At 44.0% G+C, this 15,341-nt stretch overlaps 1 protein-coding gene across 1 annotated transcript in view; it reads left to right on the top strand.

The window, feature by feature from the left end:
- The window catches only part of RPS6 (ribosomal protein S6), a 69,055-nt gene extending 55,657 nt beyond the window's left edge, over window positions 1–13,398 (top strand). Inside the window, exons 5-6 of the mRNA XM_044061075.1 lie at window positions 2,614–2,771; window positions 13,262–13,398. Of these exons, the coding sequence (XP_043917010.1) occupies window positions 2,614–2,771; window positions 13,262–13,357 (254 nt within the window). The 3' untranslated portion in view covers window positions 13,358–13,398. The remainder of the gene's footprint in view (window positions 1–2,613; window positions 2,772–13,261) is intronic.
- The last annotated feature ends 1,943 nt before the right edge of the window (window positions 13,399–15,341 follow it).

Below are 15,341 nucleotides of genomic sequence, written 5' to 3'. Positions count from 1 at the left end.
TGACCTATGATGTAAAATGCTCTCTGATCAACTTTTTTAGGCCCCTTTTTTGGTAGTTTTGTGGTACTTTCAAAAATTTGCCTATACCCATCAAAATTCCATCTAATGTAAGGCTTTTTCTGACAAAACCTGTCTTACTGCAATCTTTTTTTCCACCAGCTTCAACTGGTGCAGAAAGATAAAGCCTGGACTGTGACCCTGGTTCATCTTATAATTCCATTAGTAAGACTTTATTTGAAATATTCAGCAGTTTGTATCCAACACCAGTACCCCCCACAAGATCTGATGGGGGTGAGGTGATGAAGCCTGCTAGCCTTCCCTCTGTACAGAGGGTGAATAGTGTGCGTCTGCGTACGTTATGTCTGGTAGAAATAGCAGAGGTGCTCTCTACAAGAGATGAGACACAGTTAAGTAGCACATGAAGACATGAATATCTTTTACTTTGCTAGTTGCTTGCCAGCAGTTTGAATACTATGACATGCAGAGGAAGGCAAGGCTGAAACAAACCCATGTCAGTCGCCCACTGGATTGTAGAGGACTGTTGAGTGTCTGGATGGGTGGGGGTGCCTTTTGCTTCTGCTTTACAGCCTTGGGCTTCTTGCTTTCCCTCCCTTTTAAACCTATAAATGTGCCTTTAAACCTAATAAATGTGGTGTTTCACGTTGAAGAAAACTCTCTTGTTTTGACAAACTGAAGCAACACTGAGACTAAGAATCCCAGTGCAGTTAATCTTTGTGTATTATAGGTTCCAGAGACTATAGTGTTTCTGCTTTGCTGCAGGACAAGAAATGTGCAGTTTGACAGGCAAGAAGGTAGTTCTGTTTCTTTTAGATGGTGATCCCATTAACTGGCCATTTCACCTGTCCCTGTCCTCCATTGTATGTCTGCCGCTGAAAAAAAATCAATTCTTTTGATTCTGAGTTTGTTAGCCATTTACAGTGGTCTTTAAAAGTAAAATTTTATTTAGCTTGCCTTAATTTGGGCTGTTATGAGTGCTATGAACAGTAGGCCAGGAAGTGTCTTTGCTGGGTGTTTCTTTCTGGGGAGAAGGTGTCCCATGGTATGAAAGAACAGGAGAGCAGTATCTCGATACTTCCTGTCTTCATCTTGACTTCATTCCATTATTGAACTGCCACGTCTTTACCTCTGTCATATGTACTTTTAGTGGGCATAATTTGGGACATCTGATTTCTTTTTACACTGCTCTGACCTTAAAGGGTGGTTTAAATTTTAATGCTAAGGATTCAGTAGTTAACTAGTGCAGAAAATGGCTCTCTCTCCTTTAAGTGTGAATTATAATGGCTATAGAAAAGTAGAATGCGAGTGCCTTGATCCAATTAAGCGTTTGGGTGGTGGGCAAACACCCCTGCTATTTTATACTAACCCAGTGATTGTACCTTGGAGTTGAAAGAAAGCCGTGTGAAAAAGCAACGTTATATTTGGCATACATTTCCCCATAGTCTCACCTAGTCTCTCATTCTGAGAATCATGAAGTCAGAATGCAACCAATATACAATCAGTTTCTCTCTGTCGTGGAGCATATCCTTTGCATTGTTGTTTGCTTGCCATAATTAGATCATCGTAGACTTATTGATAATGCATTAGAGTAGATTTTCCTGTAAGCTCATGTATGTGATTTTGGGTGGGGGAGGTTGTGCTTACTGGGTGCATGAAGAAGATCAAAACTAGCAAGCTTGGGATTTAGGTGTGCTCCTTGTAGTCTGTTGCATAATGATCAGAAAGGACGCAGGAATAGACATTTTTGTTCTCTTTTTGACCAGAGAGGTTAAAAGTGGTACTGAAATAGTTGGGCCTGTAAGTGGGTGCTTTTGAAAATAATGATTATAATGATTGGTGATCTCTATCCGCATTGGAGGTCTTGAGCAAGTAGGTATTTGCAGAGCTTGCTTAATGTTATGAACACTTGCTTGACAGCTGCTTTTTGAATATGAGCTTGCTTAATGTTATGACCACTTGCTTGACAGCTGCTTTTTTGAGAGAAGCTGCTTTTTGAATATGAAGACAATGTGCTAAAGTTTTCATGTTAGTGATTCCACATCATTTGCTCAGAAAATGTGTGCAGTTGCTGTACTGGCATAGAATGCTGTTGTGGGAGCCATGGAAATGTTGCTGCATTTACTTGTTAGTGACATTTTTTTTAGTTCCTCTTTTACTGGCATGCAATGTTTTTCTTGCTTCCAGGTGTTATGTGCTAAGAATTCTCCCTTTGTAGAAGGGAGAAGAGCTGTGGTGGTTTTAGTTAAGCCCAATGGCTGCACCATCCTGTGTTGAGATGCAATGTGGGGACTTGGTTCTGGCTGAGCTGCTTCCTCAGAACCTGGAATGTGGTGGTAAAACTCATGTGTGGCATTTACTTTGCATTGTCCAACTTGAGCGTTTCTAAAGCATAAAAGTATGAAGAGAAAAAAGATTTCTGTTAAGTGGATAGGATATACTTCTCGGATTACACTTGAATAATTCAGACTTTTTATTTCACACGCTCGTATATATGTGGATAGTCTGATGTGTGCTGTGTGTTTTAAACTCCACCTGAAGTTTTGAAGAGATTCTTATCTGTGAAGTTTTGACTCTGTTTTATGTTTTCTTCTTTAGGCAAGAAGCCTAGGACAAAGGCTCCCAAGATCCAGCGTCTGGTAACTCCCAGAGTTCTACAGCACAAGCGTAGACGTATTGCTCTAAAGAAAAAGCGTACCCTGAAGAATAAGACTGAGGCAGCTGACTATGCAAAACTTCTGGCTAAGAGAATGAAGGTACGCTTTGTAGTAATGCAGTTTTAAGGAGAACAATTCTAAGTTTTATTTACTGGGCTGTTTAACTCCCCTCTCGAGTGATCCTAGGCTGCTTAGCTTGAGACACTGGCTGTAGAAAATATTAGAAATGGGACTTAGTGTCAGGTAGTTCATGCACCTTTATAGATATTTTGATGTTTGATTTAAGTTTGGTAGAGTTTTCCATATGCTTATTTTGAAAAATTATGTCCTTTATTCTTTATTACTGATGATCACTTGTAGCTTCACTCCCAAATGAAGCGGATTGTAGTGGACAGGCAGATCCAAGTGCCTTCTGACATCCAAACCATGTAATGTAGAATGTTTGATGCAGAAATTGGACTTTGTCCAGGCTTATGGCCTGGTGTTGATCAGTATTTGGGATTAGTGTCGGCATGATATCTGAGACTAGTATCAATCTGTACCTCTTCTTGGTTGGGTGCCTTTCAATTAATGTACATTTCATGCTGTTGATTTAACCCGTTTCCTTTGAGGCATTCAGATTCATCCAGGTGACTTGATTTCCTCCACTCATTGCAAGGTCCCCCTTGTAGTGGTCTTCTCTGTTTGTAGAGAAGTGGATTTTTATTTTAGACTGGCTTGTCTGCTTATTTGGAGCAGTCCACCAGTTGTTGGAGCCAACAGTTTTCTCACTGTCTGCTTTCGGCAACAACCAGGCAAGACTTTGTTCTTGAATCACATTTGTAGGCAGGTTTACAGGTTGCCAGCTTCCTCATCCTTTTTAGACAATTGGTTATTCTGTGTGCCTTGTGACTAATTGATAATTGTAGCATTCCTGTGCCATTATTTGTTGAAAGGAGTGCCCCCATGGGCTTTATTCTAAGGAATAAATGAAAGTGTAAGCAACTTCTTATCTGGAGAGAATAAAAGGGACATGCACATAGAGGCCTGAGGAAGTTCTGCCAAAAAGCCCACAGTATTGCCAGTAAGTTTAAAAAAAAAAAAAAAAAGTATTCAGGGAGGTACTGAAGAAGATGCGAGCAAAAGTGGTATCAGTACAGGCTATTCAGTGGAAAAGACTGAGTTGTGTGGGCTCCCTAAATAGTTCTGCTGACAGAGTTCCACTGATGGATATGTCTAAAGGTACAGCTGGATGCACTGAAACATAGGAGTCATTTGTTTCCCATGGAAATTTTAGCTATGGACAGGTTTCTGCTTTGACACCCCCCCCCCTTTCTCCATACCCTCTCTGTGCATGCCAGTGACAGCCCATGGGTTGGGCATGCAGTTGGCATCAGTGCTGTTTTGTTGACATTTTTTCCCTGATCTCTACTGTGGAAATCAGCTTGCATGTGTGTGCCCCCTTTCCGCTCAAGATGGGCGCAGTCATCTTCTACTGTTGCAACCTGAACCACTAGTCTAACTTGGTCACCTGGCTTTGGTTGTGGCTTTTATTCTACTCTGTTGGTACAGGGAGTCACTGCTTTTTGTCAAATTTGCTGAGTTGCTATCTTGGTATGTGGCATTCTTGCATGTTGTTATTTAATGGAACATAACTAATTTCAGAATGCTAAAACTACAAACTGTCCCTTTACTTATGCAAGACAAACTGCTGGTCTTCTGTATTTGAAAGATTTCTAGTTGTGTATTCTTAGTAATAAAAACACAGGTAGTTCTACTTTGTGGTGTGGTAAGAATAACTAAGAGTTTTACCACTTCCACTGTACCTAGAGCTTGAACTCAATACTTGTGAATATGTCTTTTATCTAGTTGATCAATCAGGGGACCTACCATAAAGAAGGTGCCAAAGGGCCTTCTAGTACACCCATTACATAAGCAATTTGTAGTTCTTGATCCTGGCTGAATAATGACTGTTATCGGTAACCCTAAAATGTGCATTAGCAGCTCTGCTAGATAAATAAGCAGACTATTTGCCACAAGAGGAAGTTTTCCAGCTGGTGGCTCTAGGCCCACATAATCAGGAGGATGGACATGGTGGTCTAAATATCCCTTTAAGTACCTGATTCATTCTCATTTCTGATGAAGATAATGGCATATTCCAGGTGAGGAAGATGTAGTTCTTTAGAAATGTCTGGGAGTAGCACCAGTACCATTTTGAGAGAGGTTAGATTTCCTTAATAAAGGAGTTGGAACAAGTTACGTAACCCAGAAATGGCCACCGGTATCCCAAATGGTGCTTTGATTTCTGTCCATCTCAAATGTAACTTTGTGTGGATATATGCTGTCTACATGAAGTGGGTTTACCTTCTTAATTGTGGGTAAATGGTGTAAAGGAAAGATTGCCCTCCAGGCATTTAAATATACCACAGTAGCGCACTGTTTTAATGTGGTTACAGACAAACAGCACAGTTACGCAGTACTTAAATAAGTGTGGGGTACCCATTGGACTTCTTCCAATGCCAGTATCTTTGTCGGGTGAGTCCATTCACAACAGACCTCCCTGGATGGACATGGCAGGTTTTTTTGTAGCTTCTGCACCTGGAGTTGAGACCTAAGCGCAAGACCTTTGTTTTTCAGGAGAATTCTCAGCTGGAGAAGTTCTGTGCCAGGTTTACCCTACAAGGGAACATAGACCTAGAGAGATGGAAAAGTATGATTCATGCTGATAGCTGAGGCTTCTGTGGCTCTCACTTTGAGAGGTCACTTTAAGCTTTGCATCCCCCTGTCACTAGAAAACAAGTAAATTGTGCCCCTTTTGAACCTTTAGTAGTGTATAATTGTCCGTAAATATGAAATGCACGCCTTCCCAGTCTTCAAAGGGACATTTCCTCTCTCTTACCTGAAGTGGCCTTGAAATCTGCTTTACGTCAAGTCTTTCAGTTGCCATGTATTATTTCTAAGCTTAAAATAAAATGTAGAGGATATTTAATGGAACTGTATAGGCAGCGTAGATTACAATGAAGACTTCACACTGAGACCAAGTTATCAGTCATGCCAGGTAAGCACAGCTAACCATTGTCAAAATAGACACTTGAGCGGCTGATTTGTTTTGTGTGCTTTGTTAGCGGTATGGGGAGAAATAAAAACTATGGATGGGCAGGTAAGGTCCTCTGCACAAAAGCAGTTTCTACAACATCCTATTTTAAAATTTGTATGTGTAAGGCTGCCATTTACCACTTTTTCCTTAACTCCTGTTAAGCGTTGCAAATTGAGGTGTGTCCATGTGCAGGGCATACTGTGACAACCCCCCCCCCCCCCCAAAAAAAAAAGGTAGCTTACTGTTCTAGTACTCTTGGCTATGGAATGAAAATGCAACAGTGGTCTTTATGATGAAAATGGTACAGTTGTGCGAGTATTGTCACAGTGAATGTTAATCACTGATGTTTTTAGGCTTTATATTTACATCCTTCAGGGTTTCACTTAAGCCAGAAAGGAGTCAGAGCACCATATGGGATATTATTGGACTTCGAGTGAGGAATGGAAAGAAAATGTTGGATTACTTACTTAACATTTTAAGGCGAGTACAGAGGTCTCTTGTATCCTAACCACTCTTTAGTATTCCAGTTACAGTGATTTGGGGAAAGGAGTGGTGTCCTGTTCTGCCTCTTCATCAGAAGAAGAGACTTTATGAATATTCTTCCCTCCCACACTGTGCTGACTTTCGGGGATTACAGTATTCTTTCAGACCCCCTCCCCCATTCTTGGGTCTGAAGAGATTGATCCCGAAGTTATCACGGAGGGGATACTCTGAAGATCTCCCCATGTATACGATCTGCACTGTGCAGAGTTTAGTTCTTTTAAGGCAAACCATATCACTGTGGGTGTTGCTGCTATTTCTCTTGTTTAAGGGCCGATGGTGTAGCAATGATCTTTCAATTAAAATATCTACAGTTACCAAAATGTTCTTACACAACCACTTTAATCCAGATGTAATGCTGAATGCAGCGATTGGGACATCCAAACACCTGCACACTGCACTGGGGAATCCCATAACCTTTGATGTTAAGTTGTCTATCTCGCCTTCATTCTTGCTGGATGGGTTCGGAGCCGATCCTCTGCTCCGACTCTGCCAATACTAAAGCTTGAGAGCTAATTCCACCGGCTCGAGGCTCCCCTATATCCCACAATGCTAGGCGGTAACTACTCTGATCTCGTTTGCTGCTTAGCTGACGAGCTGCTTTTCTACCGGCTCTGGCAAGTTAGTGAAGAATTTAATTCTAAATTTTTCAATTCTTAGACCCCTAGTACCCTTTTTTTTTACTAAAACCTTTAGTTTTAAATTCCCTTTTTCCTGGTTCGACAACTTTGTTGCCATTAATTCCTTCATTTATTCCCCTTTAGTTTTAGGCCTTAGGCCCCTTCTAGTCCCCTTGTGTGACTGGTAATTTATTTTTAATTAAGGTGTGTGTGTGTTTTTTCTTGGACCTTTTATTATGTCTAAGGTCTCAGGCTTCAAGTGTGACTCGTGCTGTCAGAAAATGTCTCTGACAGACGGTCACACCACTTGTGTGTATTGCCTGGGACCTTTGCACCTGCAGGACTCTTGTGCTGTTTGCCATGGTTTTAGCGCTAGAGTCCTGCAGGAACGCAAGAATAAATTTTGCGTGGCTTATTAAAGCCTGAAGGCCCCCCGACTCGGTCTGTGTCGGGGAAGCCTTCTAAAACTTCCAAACAGTCGGCTCTGGTTTCTGAGTCGACTTCTGGAAATGTAAAGTCTGCTTCGACATCGGCTCCGGCCGGAGCCGATGTTTCCAAGCCTCCTACTGTTACCTCTGCTCCGGCTGGAGCCGAGGTTGATAAAACTCCGTTGGCTCTGATACTCTTATCAGAGCAACCTTCTAGGAAGAGATCTAGATCCCCCTCTATCGGCTCCGTGCACTCGGCACCAGGATCCCCTCGTCTTTCTGAACGGAGCCATAGAACACATTCCTCACGGTCTTCCAGGCTATCTGACTACGATTTGCAAAGGGTAGTGAGTAGACTTCTCAAGTCCGAGGCACTGGCCCAAATGCTGCATAGCCCGACTCAGCAGTCAGTGGCTATTTCCATTCCCCAATGTATTCCTCCTCCGACTCCTTTGAGTTCGGAGCCAGGGCTTGTCGGAGCCATGACTGTCGGTGCGTCGGATCCGATACCTTCCCTTTCGGCTCCGTCGTCTGCTCCAATCTCCTCCTTGGAGGGATCTCGGCGCCGAGCTTCCCTCGTCGGCTCCGAGGGGGCGAGTGGCATCGGACCCTTGTCCGACCCCGCTCTCCCTCTCGGGGCTTCGGCGCTGGTGAGTTCGGCTCCGACATCGGCCTCGGAGCCGTCCCTGTCGGTGCTGAGGGGGTCCTTGTCTCTCCGGAGCGGGGACCTCCGGCCTTGCCTGATAAGGGTGCCTTCGAGGTCATGCGGAGCGTGCTAGAACCAGGGTCTGCCCCACAGTCAGCCCCTCCATCTTCAGTGCATGCGGTGATTTCTACCCACCCCCTTGCATTAGACCGCAGAGAGCCAACTCCAAGTTTCCCCATTGGGAATTTTCTCCTTCCGAGGCCTCTCCTGACCCGGTAGGAGACCCCCCTAGGAAAAGGCAGTGCAAAAGGAAGCACATTGACTCCCCGGAGTCTATCACCTCTGACACTGACTTAGAGGAATCTGAAGGTTCCCCTCGATCCCCCTCTGAGGATGTCTCCTTTGCTGACATCCTTGAGATCCTGAAACAGAGGGGGAACTGGCCAGCCCTTAACCCTTCGGAGGATGAGTCAGTGTATCTTGAGGTGTTTGGCTCTCGCCCTTCTACCTCCTGGGTGTGTCCTCCCTTTGACCCCCTTATGGAAGTGGTGGCAAGGAAGGCCTGGACTGCTCCTGATTCAGTGGAACCCACCCCGAGGAGGCCATCTAAGTTTATTACTGCCCCTAGAGATAAAGATTTTTATCCAAAGGTGTCCCCGTTGATGCCATGGTGGTGGCTGCGGCCACTAAGAAGGAGTTAGCCGATCCTTCGGTTCATGTCCATCCTCCTAATAAGGAATCTAGGACCATGGACAGGTACGGTAAGCGGATGTTCTTATCAGCGACCTTTTCAATGCGGTCGCTGAACTACTTATGCCACTTCACTCGTCTCCAGAGAGATTTACTCAAGGATATGAGTGAAGTGATAAAGGATCCTACAGCTGAGGGGTTCCAAGACCGAATGAACTCCCAGTTGGCAACCCTGAATTCCATCGTTAACTCCTCCATGCAGCTTATCTCATATGCTGCGGATGGGGCGAGTAGAGCCGCAGGCACAGGTGTTGCCTTACGACGTCACGCCTGGATGCGGCTGTGCAAGTTTGCAGACCCTTTCAAGGCGTCCTTCAATTCTCCCTTTGGATCATCCTTTTGGTCCACAGATGAAGGATACATTGACCAGGTGTGAGGTAGAAGGTAAGACTCTCTCTGCCGTAGGAGTCCATTTTTCTACCCCTTCTAGACCCTATCCCAAAGGTCAGAGGGGAGGAAAGATGAAGGGGAGGAAAGATGTTTCCGTAAACAATCCCAGGGAGTCTCATCTGACGCACAAGGTCGATTCCCCTCTAGAGGCAGAGGGGGGAATAATAATAGACGCCGCCCTAGAGGCAGAGGAGGTCCGCAAAACCAGGGTAGCAGAGAAACGTTCTCTGATCCTTTCAGCATCCCTGAGGGGCTGCCCGGCTGGCCACCTTCGGAGGCAGTCGGGGGAAGGTTATCCCTGTACCCAAAAGCCTGGCTTTCCCTTACTCAAGACAAATGGGTACAGTCGATCATATCCGAGGATTACAAAATTCCCTTTATTCACATCCCATCCCAACCCAAAGGATCCCTTCCAGACGTTCCACCCAGTCTAAGGGAACAAGCAGCATTAGAAATTTCAAAGCTGCTATCAAAAAGAGCTATCCAATCAGTCCCAGCAGACCAGCAAGGATCCAGAATCTATTCCAAATTCTTTTTGGTACCAAAGAAAACAGGGGACTGGAGACCCATACTGGATCTCAGCAACTTAAACAAGTATGTCAGGAAAACAAAATTCCGGATGGTCACGCTACAGTCCATTCTACCCTTCTTGGGTCAGGACAATTGGATGTGCTCGATAGATCTTCAGGACGCGTACTACCATATCAAGATGAACAGACGCTCCAGAAGATTTCTCCGCTTCAGGCTGGGAGCCGGTCACTACCAGTTCAGAGCCCTGCCCTTTGGTCTCACTACAGCCCCCCGTGTGTTTACCAAATGCATGGCAGTGGTCGCGGCTCACTTCAGACGTCAAGGATTCCAGGTGTTTCCATATTTAGACGACTGGCTCCTTACCGCCACCACCAGACATCAACTTCTATCCAGGGACTTCACCATCCAAACTTGCCAAGCTCTAGGCATTTCAATAAATTTAGAAAAATCTGCCTTGTCGCCTTGTCAGTCTATTACCTTTATAGGCGCCACCTTAGACACACTCAATCTTTCAGCCAGACTCACAGAGCAGAGAGTGTCAGACATTCGAAAACAAGTTTCCTTTCTCTTACAGTGCAACAAAGTCAAAGCCAGACTAGTTTTGAAGGTGTTAGGACTCATGGCAGCAGCTATTCCCCTTCTCCCCTTAGCTCGCTTCCACATGAGGATCCTCCAATGGATGCTGTTTACTCAATGGTCCTTCCAACAGCTCCCGATGTCCCATACCATATTGGTAACTCAATCATGCAAGAATCAACTGTCTTGGTGGATCACATCACCTCAGGTTCTCCGAGGAAGACCCTTCGCCCCCCCCCCCCAGTCGCCGCGTTGACAACAGACGCCTCCCTGATCGGGTAGGGGGGGCATTATCAGGGCAGGACAGTCCAAGGCACGTGGCAACCTTTAAGAGTGCCACTTGCACATAAATGTCTTAGAGATGAGAGCAGTGCTTTTAGCGTTGCAAGCCCTTCACGACTCTCTTCCCACTGGGACTATTGCAATTCAGATGGACAACATGTCCGTAGTGTGGTACATCAACAAACAAGGCGGAACCAGATCATACCCTTTGTCAAGAGGCACTCAGACTTTGGCAATGGGCGATCTCGTCTCAGCGTTTTCTGATAGCAACGCACATTCCCGGGAAATCCAACGTGATTGCAGACAAGTTGAGCAGGGCAATTCTCATGCCTCACGAGTGGTCTCTGAAGAAATCAGTTCTAGAAGAAGTATTCCTAAGATGGGACCACCCTTGCTGCGATCTTTTTGCTACTCCCCAAAACAACAAGTGTCACGACTTCTTCACTCTCTTCCCGTTACCAGGCCTTCCCACCAGAGACGCTCTAGTCCACGATTGGCCCCGGGGACTTCTATATGCCTTTCCTCCTTTTCCACTGATATCTCAACTAATTCAGAAAGCCATCGCTTTGAGAGTGACAATGATCCTCATTGCCCCTTACTGGCTTCGACAGATATGGTTTCCGTTTCTTCATTGTAACCTTTTGGAGCAGCCTTGGCATCTGGACCCAGTACTAGATCTGTTAACCCACCAATCGGGGCAGCTGCACCAATCTTTGCATTCTCTAAACCTCACAGCGTGGTTTCTCCGATTCCGACCTTAGCCAGGCTTCCCTCAATATCTCGCTCGGTCTGAGATATCTTGATAGCCTCTCATAAATCTTCTACCCGGAAGATTTATAGTAGCAAATGGAAACGCTTCTCTTTTTGGGCAACATCAAAAAACATAGATCCCTTTTACTGCACCTATCCAGTCTATTCTAGACTTTCTAGCAGAGCTCTTTCATTTAGGATCATCTGCATCTACCATTAGAGTTCAACTGGCTGCCATATCTAATTTTCATGTAGGTGTCTCGGAGTCTAGCATCATGGCTCACAAACTCTGTAAAGCCTTTTTAAGGGGCGTATTTCTTCTCAAACCTCCAATCAAAGATCCCCCGCCTCAATGGGATTTGAACTTGGTTCTGGCATCCTTAATCCTTCCCCCCCTTCGAACCGGCGGCTTCATGTTCTCTGAAGTTGCTTTCTTGGAAGACACTTTTTCTGGTAGCTATAACTTCAGCGAGAAGGGTATCTGAACTCCATGCTCTGTGCAGTCGTCCTCCTTACTTAGTGTTTCATAAAGATAGGGTATCCCTCCGTACTAATCCATCCTTTTTACCTAAGGTTTCCTCTCAAGCAAACCTAAACCAAATTATTGATCTCCCCGTCTTTTTCCCTAACTATTCAAACAGGTCAGAACAAAAGCTACATTTTTCTGGATGTTCATCGCCAACTTAGATATTACTTAGGACTAAACAATTCAGGAAATCTGATCAACTGTTTGTCATATGCGGAAGGGAAATTAGGCCTTCCTGTTACTAAAGTATCCCCCTCTAGATGGCTCGCCTCTACAATTACCTTCATCTATGAGATCAGACATCAAAAACTGCCTTCAAGACCTAGAGCTCATTCAACTAGGGCATTAGCTACATCTGTAGCTTTTCAGGATAGGCTGCCAATAGATTCCATTTGTGCAGCAGCCACCTGGGCTTCTCCTCATACCTTCATTTCACATTACAAATTGGACATGGTCTCCAGAAACCGTGCCAACTTCGGTTCCACTGTTCTCAAGAGTCTGTTCCGATAGGCCACCCGGGATAAGGTGCTAGGGACGCGGTCCCATCCAGCAAGAATGAAGGCGAGATAGACAACTTAACATTAAGAAGTTATGTCCATGTTAGTTGTCTTCTTCTCGCCGCCTTTCTTGCGTCCCACCCTCCTTCCCCCAAGCCTGGACAGACCGATAGGAATTCAGTTTGTGATCTTCCTCTGGAAGTCGTCATTCCCGCACGTTCTTCCACCTCCTTTTCTCCTTTCTTAGGTCTACGATACCTTTCACGCAGGTCGTTATTGAGGTGGGTTTCCCTTCTCCGTTCTATGGAGACTAGGGTTGCTTGGTATAGCTATCAAACGAGATCTGAGTAGTTACCACCTAGCATTGTGGGATATAGGGGAGCCTCGAGCCGGTAGAATTAGCTCTCGAGCTTTAGTATTGGCCGAGTCGGAGCAGAGGATTGGCTCCGAACCCATCCAGCAAGAAAGAAGGCGAGAAGAAGACCACTAACATGGAATGTTATGGTAGGTACATAACTTCTTATTTTGCCTGCTAGTTCTGAAGTAATCCTCTACCCTCGGTGGTAAGGCAATATTCCAGTGCAGTACTATTAAGCTTGATTTTATGTTGCAGTTTAATTGTTTAATCCTGAGTTTGATTCCTTTACCTTTTAATTGAAAACTGTCTCTCTGAATAAGTCACTAAATCAAGCATAGCCTTCTCTGTGTTGGCTAATGGGCTTATCTCAAAGAAGGATATTGGAATATAGGGATTATGTAATGCGATCTGAAAAGGAGGTAGAATCTTGAAAGGTATTTATGTTTGAAAAAAAAAAACTGCCTATTAGTCTGCAGGGTGTAAATGAGTAGATGTTCTGTATAAAAATGAGTCACAGCTATGGGCGATTGAAAATCAAAGTTTAATACACTTGTGCCACAGAATACTAAATCATTCTTGATATGCATTTAAAACAATTTTCGTTTTTCTTTCTTTGCAGGAGGCCAAAGAGAAACGTCAGGAACAGCTAGCAAAGAGACGTCGCTTGTCTTCCTTGAGGGCATCCACATCCAAATCTGAATCGAGCCAGAAATAAAAACTCTTGACTGGTGTAATAAAGCTTTTTTCTGAAATCGACCACTTTTGTGCATGTCCATAAATACTGGCCACTTGGTATATGTTTACTCAGTCTGACACACAGTAGAAACGTTCAGATATTCAGATTGTTGAACTGTAGGAACACTTGCAGGCATTTCTCTACAGTCTGCTTGAGTGACATGTTCAGGCTCTTATTACTTTCATGTATTCAAATTAGTTGAGGGAAGCAGTGTTCTATCGCCACCAAGTAATAGGAACAGAATTGTCTGGCCTTGTGTGAAAGCTCAAAACCAGAAGTTTGGAGATGACTCTCACTTGAACTGTTTGGTTTGTATTACAGACATTAATTTTTTTGTGACTTGTAAATTTGTGCTCCGTTTAGCTGTTGTGCACCGTTAACAGTTCTAGGCAAATTAACATTTCCTTAAGCCTAACTGTCATTGTATTAAACAGTAAGACTAATGACATCAGGAGATAGGACAACTTGAGTCCTAAATCTTTCTCGGGTCCCTGGTGCAACATCGTGTGAAAGGGACTCCAGAAGCCTATTGCGCTAGAGCTAATCTAGTAGCCCTTGGCTGCCACGATTATCAATGATTTAATTCCCCTCCTTGGTTGTCCTGTCCTGCACCTGATGTCAAAATGTGTGGGTATAAGGTTATCTGCAAGCACCTCCATATGCCTCTCTCTTGTTTTTTTTTTTTGCTGTTTAGAGTCTGAAGCATCTGTATCCTTTAACTACATTGGTTGGTTCAAAGACCAGAGTACAATGCCTCCAGTGGAGCTTAGTTTGCACTGTAACTTCCAGTGGGCGAAAGCAAAGCTTTTTGATGGAAACAAATGATGTCCTCACATTTTAAACAAATGTTTACATCTCTGGAATCATAATAGTATAAATGGTGAACTCTTCACCAGCGTCTCTGTGTGTAACCTGAGTGGTTGCCGAGATATCGTACGTTGTTTACAAAATATTACAAACTTGAGACTACCTCCACTATTTAATTTGTGGTGAGGATTTCACCATTTATACTTCTGTGGTAACTACTACGGTTCCTGAGATGACAACATTTGATGTTACATTGTCCTATTTTGCCTTCATTCTTACAATGATTGGTTCAGAGCCGATCCTCCGTTCCGATTCTGCTGAATACTTAGCTGGAAGTCTCAAACCTGGCTCGTGGCAATAAGGTATCCCATAATGCAGTCGTGCAATTCCTCGGGTCTCATTTGCTGCTTTACGAGGTTGGATGCACTCATCTTGGCCGTGGCTAAGTTGTCAATTTTTTCTATTACTTTGTCTAAAACTTGTTATATTTGCATAAATATAGCTTTTATCTTAATAGATTTAACTCGCTGTGCCTCTTTGGTGCTCTTTGTTAGGTAGTGATAGTTTTTCCCCTTTAGCATGCTTTGTAAGCCCCTTTTGGAATCCCGTGTAGTGGTTGTTCGTTTTTTGGTCTCTTTATAGCTTGTTTAAGTTAGAGAGCTTTTTGCCCGTTTAACTTGGCGGGCTTGTAGTGTCTTATTGTCTTGTCAAAAAATCGAACCGTTTGATTTAGAGGTTCTGTTTTTATCTCCCCTAGTTGTCACTCCTTGTGTTCTGTAGTGACTTTTGGTGTAGCTTTAGCTATATTAGTCTTGGCTAATTTGTTCTTGTTGTTGCTTACCTTGAAAATGTCTAAAGACCAAAAAGAGAACATAAGCCTAAGGCTTTAAGAAATGTCAGAACTGCTCACAAAGTGTCCATCATGGATGGACATGTTATATGCTTTTATTGCCTTTGTGCCATTCATCTCCAAGAAGACTGCACCTTTTGTCAGTGCTAGAGTACTTCAGGAAAGGAGAAACAAGTTGATTCTAAAGGGGCTCGTAAAGCCTACCTTTGTTGAAGCCATCCATAGTTCTTCCTGCTCTTTGTCTCCATCCTCTAAAAAGGATAAGTCTCAGAAAAGACGTTCACCCGCTTCATTTGCACAGTCGGA

The sequence above is a fragment of the Protopterus annectens genome, chromosome 2.part0 (assembly GCF_019279795.1).
Source record: "Protopterus annectens isolate FY-2018-M chromosome 2.part0, PAN1.0, whole genome shotgun sequence".
In the NCBI taxonomy this organism is placed as follows: domain Eukaryota; kingdom Metazoa; phylum Chordata; order Ceratodontiformes; family Protopteridae; genus Protopterus; species Protopterus annectens.
The sequence above is the reverse complement of the archived record's forward strand: the minus strand, read 5'-3'. Positions and strand labels throughout refer to the sequence as shown.